At 32.7% G+C, this 9,236-nt stretch overlaps 1 protein-coding gene across 3 annotated transcripts in view; it reads left to right on the top strand.

Moving 5' to 3' along the window:
* Nucleotides 1-6,274: 6,274 nt before the first annotated feature.
* Nucleotides 6,275-9,236, top strand: part of LOC117120160 (lysosomal-trafficking regulator-like) — a 56,334-nt gene continuing 53,372 nt past the window's right edge. For 2 of the 3 annotated variants that reach the window (XM_033265182.1, XM_033265181.1), the window contains exons 1-2: nucleotides 7,230-7,274; nucleotides 7,819-7,910. In XM_033265182.1, the coding sequence (XP_033121073.1) occupies nucleotides 7,245-7,274; nucleotides 7,819-7,910 (122 nt within the window). In that variant the 5' untranslated portion in view covers nucleotides 7,230-7,244. Of the gene's footprint in view, nucleotides 6,296-7,229; nucleotides 7,275-7,818; nucleotides 7,911-9,236 lie in introns of those variants that run through there. The other variant, XM_033265183.1, reaches the window with a different exon arrangement.

Below are 9,236 nucleotides of genomic sequence, written 5' to 3'. Positions count from 1 at the left end.
GGAACAGCCTCTCAAAATCCTGTCAGGGTTTTCATTGCATACTTATTGACAAATATTTTTAGAAAAAGTACTGTATTGACTATTCATGAGGGGAATGATAAAATCTATTGCCCCGATGTGATGTTGAGACTGTAGTGTATTATCTTTCCAAGGGCCGTCAATAAGGTCCGTGGGGCTATAGATTTCACCGGTAAACATCATTCTACGAGGCCTAAAAAAAAGTAATGAAAAGAAGTAGACCTAGGCTTAATGTACTTGGTAAGCCTAGGCGATTGATGGACCAATCTCTCTCAGATTGGTCCATACTATAAGTGTTTAAAGAAGCATTTGCTATACGTAGGCTACACCCATTGCTTAACAATGGGCTGAAAGCCTCAAAGGAGCTTTCTTTGTTTTTGTAGGTAGCTTTAGTTTATTCATAGCTGTCAGCTACTAGGGGTAATGTTTTGATTGGTCAAACACGTTTGGTACTTGTGCATATAAGCTTACAAATATAATTCATCATTGTATGATGACATAATTAATGTTGAAATATTGAATCCTGACACGATGGTGTGTATTTCGATACTTGGACTATCTTTTCTGAGATTAATAAGTGGACCTTTCAATCTTTCTCAGCGTCACAGACTTTCTACTAGTTAAAATAGTAGCTATAATAGGATTAGTGTTTTGTCATTTCCGCATTGAATTCCACGACAGGATTATATGAGATCATCATCAGGAAATCATGAAAACCACTCTTTCTAACCGGATTTTATTAAACTGTGCAAACCGCTTTTTCTAATAATTTTTAAAAATTTTTAATCTTGTTTTCCATCTAAAATGTTTAAAGGTATTTTACAGTAAATGCATCAACTCATTTAAATTCTTTTTAATACATTAGATTTCTTATCTGTTTAATGATACAATTTCTAGGTTCACCAATTGACATGATCCAAGTTTATATCATGATTCCTCAATTTATAATTTTATCAGTTTGATTTTTTTTACTTGTCTATTAGTCAGTTGAGTAATACACAATGTTGAAATTCAAATTTGACCAAAGCTATTTCTTACAAGCAGTTGTTAATCCTGTTAAAATGTAAACATTCTGAATTTGTTGTGATGTAGTCATATATGTATGCTCCTTGACTAAGAATGTACAGTTATTGAAAATTCAGCTCTAGTGAAGTAGCTTAAGCCATGGAGAAGGAGGTCTGGTTGTTACAGTAGAAACCATTCAACCTAAACCAATTTTGCCTTCATTATTTTTTTATAATTTTTTTCATATCAAAAATCACTATATATTCATAAAGAAACATTGGAAAAAAAAAAACTGTACTGAAATTTAACTAGAATATTTATTCAGCATTTTAATAATTTTTTTAATTACCATCTTGATGTACAGTATTATAATGCTTAAATTGTACCTTGTTGATATTGTATGTTGTAGTTGTATTGTTTTAAGTATCTTATTATCTTTTTAATTTTTTTTTTTATCTGTGGAACTATAAGTTTTTTTTAATAAAATTTTAATCAACTGGAAATATACACACTGCTATTTCTATATTGGATGAATAAAATTGAATCTGAATCGGGAAACTCCCCAGATTGCACCTTATAGAATGCCACAGGATGGGACAAATCGCAAGCATTACAAAACAAGGACAATAACAATTATACAACAAAGGACCTCGTTGATACAAAGAGGTCATTGGAACTTCTTTGATTTCAATATCTTAATAAATTCTTTAGTGGCTTAAAAATATCTCCATGGATGAAAATCATCACAGTGGTCTCTTTTATTCTGGTTCACTTTCTTGGGGTGGTTTAAATGTTTTTGTAACTACAGTAGATTCACTTTGTTCTACTAACTACTGTATGAGATATTATGCTGAAGAATTTCAGGACTTAGCTTGACCATGTAATCTAGTTACATTGGGTGTCAACAAGCTCAAAAGGAGGAACATAGTCGGATGCCAGTGGTCAGTAAGTCCAGTTCAGATTTATAGTTTTGAGTTGGTACCACAAGAGTAAAGCAAGAATATACCCACTTCTGCGGAAGACCCTAACAATAGATTCAACCAGACTTGCAATGTCTGTAAAACAAAACATAGAGATTTTCCTCATTAGCATAATGAGAACTGATATTAAAATTATAAAGTAAAAAAAATCATTTAAAAATTATTAAGTAAAAATTGCAAAAAAGGAAACCAACTTGACGCCTGTGCTAAAACATAGGAAAACGGAATAGAAAAAACATAGTCAGGGAAAAGCCATTAATGTTCAGTTCAGTAGAAGCACGGTTCTATTTTAAATTATGAAAAGATAAAGCACAAAGGAACACTATTTGTAAGTCTTCATGCACATAGTGGATTTCTTCAGGAAATTGTACAAACATAGATCCTAATTACAAACAATAGTGGTAATTGAAACACTGGATATACTGTTAGTACAAAGGAGAGAGAACATACATGAGAAAATTGTTTACAAGAATTCTACAAGTTGCAGAATGGGTAAACAATTACTCAGCAAGACAAAAAGATCGTTAGTTCAGAGATTTTCAGAAAGCTAAAAGTATAATAATAGGCCTACAGTACATAGCACAAAATTGTACGCTGATGGCATTATGTTATGCAAGTATACCCTATAACCTCTAATAGAGTTTATGTACAGACTGGACTGTGTGATGTCTACAATAAGAGTTTATATTAGGCCAAAAGAAAAAAAAAATTGTGTTGGGTAGGTCGGTAGGAAATGTTTTTTTTTTACCTATAATATGTTTTATGCCTAAAAAGTAGAAAATACACAAAAATACAACAAAGATTATTTTAAAATCTATATTGAAGAGTAAAATAATCGCATAACACTGTCGCATCGCCTACCTTTGCAAGATAAACCTATTCCAGCATTTTTACCTATTTAGATCAGATAAATAAATATCTAGGTGGTCAGAAAGGTGGGAGAAGACATAAACAATTGGAAAAGGAAGACTACTGTCAGTGGCTGATCTGGGGGAGGATGGGAGAGGGGGTGAAAAGAGAGTTCATCCCAAAAAAAAGTCACTATACAAAATGTGAAATCATTTAGATACAGGTAGGAAATAAATATGGCTGTAGCCCCAATGTTTCTAGGAGCATGACATCTGGACACTTTAGTTAAAGGGAACACCCCAAAACCTTCCCTCTCGACCACAAGTTCTGTCCCCTTTGGACCTTAGGTCCTTAATTGGAATTTGCACCACCCATGCAAAATAATTTTAGCTCCGCCACTGACTAGTGGAGTAACAATACCACTGCACTTTCACCTAGAAATTATACACATTGTTTAAAAAAAAAACCTGATTAATTTTACTGGTATTGTACCATTCTATTGTTGTAGTGCTTATAGTGTTTACATTGCATTACTTAAATTATTTGCAATGTATTAAATAGTAATTCAGGGATGATTAATGTGTAAGAAGTCTCAATATAATTAAATACTTATGAACAACATCACAAATCTCAAAGTTATGCATTTTTGTCACTTTAAACGTTTGTGCAATATGGTGCAAATTGAAATCATGGAATGCTACGGTAACAATGAGTAAACAACGTGTCTTTCTTTATAGAGCATACTGTACCTAATTTCTGTCTCGTGGATGGGTTGTGTACAGTATTTGTTGTTGTTATTTGAAATAAAAATGTTAGTTTAATCAAATGGTAAATATTTTTATAAAATGTGCAATAATAGACACGATGGGATAATTGAGTATGGTTATGTCAGAAATACTTTCCACAAAATTATAAGATTAATTACATTTCCTATGTTTAAAATACAGTAACAGTCTATGTCCCTTGACCCCGTCGGGATTTTAGGTGACCCCTTTCCCCCCGTATCACAGTTTTTCCTGATGCGCATAATGGACCACCGCAACCTAGCGCTTTCTAGGCTGTCCTCGCAACAGCCCTGGGATACACCTCTAGTCAAAAATGTATACTGTAGTAAAATGGTTTGTATGGCAGAAGAGTAGACCTTTCAGTTGATTTTGTATTTTATCAAAAACATTTAAGTGTGTTGAACTCCAAAATACAGTATACAGATAAGGACGGAAGTAAAGGCACTCCAAATTTGTTTACTTGGCTCGTGAGCTATATTTTACCTGGGTATCCAGGTTAATACATTACCTGATACTGTAATCCCACCAGTCCTTATCTTCCAGCCGCAAGGCCCTGGAATAAACCCATGGCTAAGACAAGCCAAACCAGTCACTCTGCGCAAAAAAAAAAAAAAAAAAAAATGAATTTTATTTATTAATTAAGGGTTGAACAGTAAAGTGAAATTTATAAAATGGTAAAAGAATCATTTAGATCTGACATTTTGTTATGCAGTTTAAATGTACAGCTGTTTAATGAACAGAATTTGAGAAATCAAGCCTTCAAAATTTACAATTTTGAAGGTTACTCTTGCAGAGACTATCACCATTGCTTTAGTCCGTGACCAACTTTGATCGTTTACTGATTACTTAATAATTATAAAATTAATAAGTAAATAATGCACTATAAATTTGAAATTAATTCAGCACATTTAGTTTATGAATATTTAATAGGTATGTTTAATATGGTATGTAGATTTGTCAATAATTGGCTTAGTGAAATTATAACAATTCATACTATTTTGGTCGCAGACTGACATATGTGACATAAAATCAATTTTATGCTACACCCTAATGACTAATTCATTAAAGAAACTTCTTTTTTTTCACTATATAAAACTAGTAAAAGTACCTCATCTATCATTACAACTAAAAAAAAGTTAAAACTGAAATTGTTCACTTCTATTTAAACAGGCAGAGAAATTATTGCATTTTTAAAAGATAAATGCAAAATATTAATAACTACAAAGGAAGTAGATTCTTAAAGTGATAATTAAGGCTCAGACTAGAGGGAGGAGGATGAGGAGCAGAGAGATTGAGCTTAGCTTTATAGAATTAAATTTGAATACATATCATGCAGTGGTGCAATATATAGTGTTTCTTCAGATTTTTTTGGTAGTAATTTTTTTTTATTGCATTATGGAAAGCAAGAAAAATGGTTGTTGCTTTTTTAACTATATGTTGGGCGTAGGCGTTAAAACGTACAGTGCCCTGAAAATATTCAGTTCAAACAAATAAAAATGGAAGACAATCTCTTGAAATGTTAGAATTTGTATGATGCTGGTAATAATAAAAATGTTGGTTTGCTACGGGTACAGTGAATTTACACTTGGAGAAAACTTTCACAAAGGGATACATTTATAATTTTATTTAAAAAAAAAAATTAAACTTATGTCGGCTTCGGTTGTATATTTAGGACATTTTTATGTTGTTGGTAAATGGTATGTCGTCCATGCTGGCACCAGGGCTGGTGGGAGGGGGAGGGTCATGGAGGCCATGGATTGTCCCCATTTCCATTGTACCCTACATCCCATTGAAAAATCAATTTGTTGTATTAAGTTAACTGTGTTGACTTGAGAGAAGTATATTAAAAAAAATATAGGCATATCATGTCCCAATTTAATAAAAACATTTTTGTATGTGATTAAAAGAATCAGCTTTCTAATTGTTGAATTAAGACATTTGAAAGACTTTAAAAATTATACGTGGGGATGCCATTTTTCAAACATATCGAGAGATGAATAAATATTTTAAGTTCTTTTGCCTAAGCCATAACCATATACTGGGGCTGAGGTAGATACTGTACTCTCGTGTGTACTTCCCATTTTTCAAAAAAAGGTATTGTATGTACTGTAACCAGTGTACCGTATTTCAACAATGTCCAGTGTAGGCCTACTGTATCATGCTATAAATAGTTTGATTTTACAACAGCCTTTGGAGTACTACTGTATAGGGTGGCCATCTGACTGTTTGGCAATCGGTGGGTGGGACGTAGTTAAATGTCGTTTATAGGTCCCAGGCCTAAATGTATGCAGAATGTCGTTTATTGACATTTTATACAATAAGCCAGGATAATATTTATCCTTTAGGGTACAATAAAAGCTTAAACATGAAATTATACAGTGATTTTTCACTTTTGCCCTATGGAATGATAATGATCAAGTATGAACGGAAATGCGGTGGAAGGGTCAGGTTTATATCACATGTTCCCAGCTCAAACTCCAGATTTCAGGCCTTGGTGTTTACATTGTTCTTTAAACTGCTTGTTTACAACAAGTTCTACCTTAACCAGTGTGTATAACGAAGAGTATATTCATTCTATTTATCTTGTTTAGGGGTTGAATTATTTGTATTAACTCTGCTAATGTAGGTCTATCATAAGAATGTAGGCTTCCGAGCTGGGTAAGTAAAAGTGTTAATTTAGTGGTACAGATGTTTTTTTATATACCATACCATATATTTATTGTCAAATTTCTTTTGCTGGCATACATTGTGTGAGTTTTACAAATTTTTGTGATCTGTTTGTTTGAAAGCATTTCAAGGCTTGTTTGTACATCAAAGCTGTTGAGTGCAAGGTTTGTATTTTGTATTATGTACAATGCTTTGGGATTTTATTTTAGGTAGATTTTGACCACAATTTGTTTTATCATATCAGGTAATCATAATGTTTAGAATTAAGGAAAAGAAGGGATTAATTTATTCCTACCACTACCAGATTTACTCAATTAGAGTTAAAAAGCCCCTCTCCTACTAGGGTTTAATAAGAGTTTGCTGAATTGCCCAGGATGCTCGGGAGAACGCTTATACCCTATTGTAGCAGCTTTGAATTTTGGCGGTATACTTTTGAACATGTTCAAAATTAGCAGCACGTGTTGACAACTCGTAGTAAACTCGAAGAACTTGTAGGTAACTCGCAGAGTACTCAGGGTACTCCTACTCTACCTAACTTGTACACTACTCGGGATACTCGTCAGCGGTTTTGTGATCCACAAGTTTGAAACGAGCTCCTCTACAAGAATACGAGCGCACAGAGTTGGCTCTTATTAAACTTGTATCTAATTCGGTATAAACTTGTTTCACCCGTAATAATCTTGTAAAGTTTGTAGTAAACTTGGTGCTTTGCTTGGCATAATTCATACATAACTTGTAACCAACTCCGTAAGGTTGTACCGCACTCATAGCTAACGCGTAGTAAGCTCATATAGAGGTCCTTTCCCAAGCGTATTACAAGTTGTACAAGTTCTTAGCTAATAAAACTTGTGTGACCTACTGTAGGTGGGAGAGGGGCTTTAAAGGATGAACCTAATCACTCACTATTAGTTTTCCATTGTACAGGAACTAAAGTAGAGTGATGACTTTTACCAGGTACTTGGATAGAATGGTGAGGAGGTGGTAGTGGGATGATGGTACTTTAAATTGTACCCCTCTACCTACTATACCAGTTACTTTTTTTGTGTTAAAAAACTTACTTCATTAAACTAATTTAATTTTCTAAAAGTAGTTTTTATTTATCATGTATAATAATCCTATATGTGCATCCTTCTTCTTCTTCAGAGTTCTGTCATCAGACAGGCCCTTTGCTGCCAACTCCTCCACTGGCATCTGTCCTCCGCTCTTCTCTTCATTTCCACAAGGCCTCCTATCCTTTAAATCGTCTACCCTCCCTATCCTCTTTCTTCCTCTTAGTCTTTTCCCTTCCACTTGTCCCTCTATGACTTCTCTCAAAAAAGTCTCTCCAATTAAAACATATCCAATTCAATTCTTCATTCTTTTTCTAATAACTGACATTAATGCTCTCTTTTCTTCTATATTGTTCAGTACCTCTTCATTTGTCTTTCTCTCAGTTCAGCTTTCTGCATTCTATACTCTATGTGCCAACAAATCATTAATTATTAGTTTCTTTTTTCTTTTTTTTTGCTTTATAGGAGAAACAACTCTGTCTAGAAGATTTTTTACATTTATTTTTGGTTATGTCTTCCAACAAAGCCATTGATAGTGATGACATCACAAACTTTTGGTAAGTGTTAAAACATTGTTCTTTTAAGTCTATTTTTACTTCTTTGATCTGCTATTCAAATCTAATCTATACAGTTCAAAGCTAATTCTTAGAAAAGCAAATTTAGATGTGAAATTTTTGCATAAAGGTTTACATGGATTTATGTGAGTTAACATTTAATTCGGTTACTGTTCGTACAACAAAAAAATGACTGAGTAATAAACTATTTACAGAAATTTGTTTCATACGATTACATAAAACAACAGTACATTCTGTTGTACAAAACAGTATGTTTGTTGTACTGTACTCACTGTTTATATTTAAAGATATTTGGCATTCAAAGAATCAATCATACTTGTCCATTTGCCAATGAAAGAGAATTAAATAGGCCATTAGCCCAAACAAATGATATTGCAATTTTTCTTCTTACACTAAACAGTTACTAAATTGTAAACACTTACTGTATCTAACAAATATACAAAAAGTAACGAAGGGGCAATATTCGGAGACTAACATTAAAGATGTTATTTCATTGACGCAAGCTTTCGCTGGCAGTCAATGCCAGCTTCATTTAAGAGGTGTGTGAAGTGTAACATGAACCAACAGAGAGGAAATAACTTTGCATACTATTTTTCTACAGGTACATATTGTTGTTGTAAATACCACACTCAGAAGGCAACAATGAAATGTTTAAAAAATACATCTGAATTTTAGAATATGAAAAAAATAATCTTTAGGAAAACATAAATTCTGGCTTAAAGCCAGACTCTGGGGGAAAAAAACCACTGATTATTTGATGACTCAGAAACAGTGTTTTACAAAAAAAATCAGGAATGCTTTAATGAGATACAGATTTTTAAATATTTAATCACTGGGTGGAAAAAAGGATGGGTATGCCCCTTTTTCCCCCAGTTTTTAAATATTAAAAATTCTATATCTCGTTAATCGTTACCAATGGTTTTCATCAAAACTATTTTTGTCTTAAAATAATCAGTTTTACAATACATCTAAAAAAACGGTGAGGCACGGCCACTGGCAAATGAAAAAAAGATTGATAATTTATAGCAAGAAATGATACAATAATACACCTAGTACTTTTGAAATACGGGCTACAGTAGTCTATCACCTGTATCTAGGTATAGCCCTACAATGTAAACATATACTGTTTTTTTTTAAATTTATTTTTATTTCAACCATCTTTAAAGACTGTAACCCTTCCAGTTAGCCCAGTAGGTTAACTGATATTCAGGGGCCTCTTTAATAAAATTAAAAAACAGTACAAACAACATCATTACAACTTAATAATAATAATAATAATAATAATAATAATAATAATAATAATAATAA

This window comes from Anneissia japonica, unplaced genomic scaffold (assembly GCF_011630105.1).
Source record: "Anneissia japonica isolate Jap-2015-1 unplaced genomic scaffold, ASM1163010v1 scaffold401_len1656234_cov178, whole genome shotgun sequence".
Taxonomy (NCBI): Eukaryota; Metazoa; Echinodermata; class Crinoidea; order Comatulida; family Comatulidae; genus Anneissia; species Anneissia japonica.
This window is presented reverse-complemented; position numbering and strand designations above follow the sequence as displayed.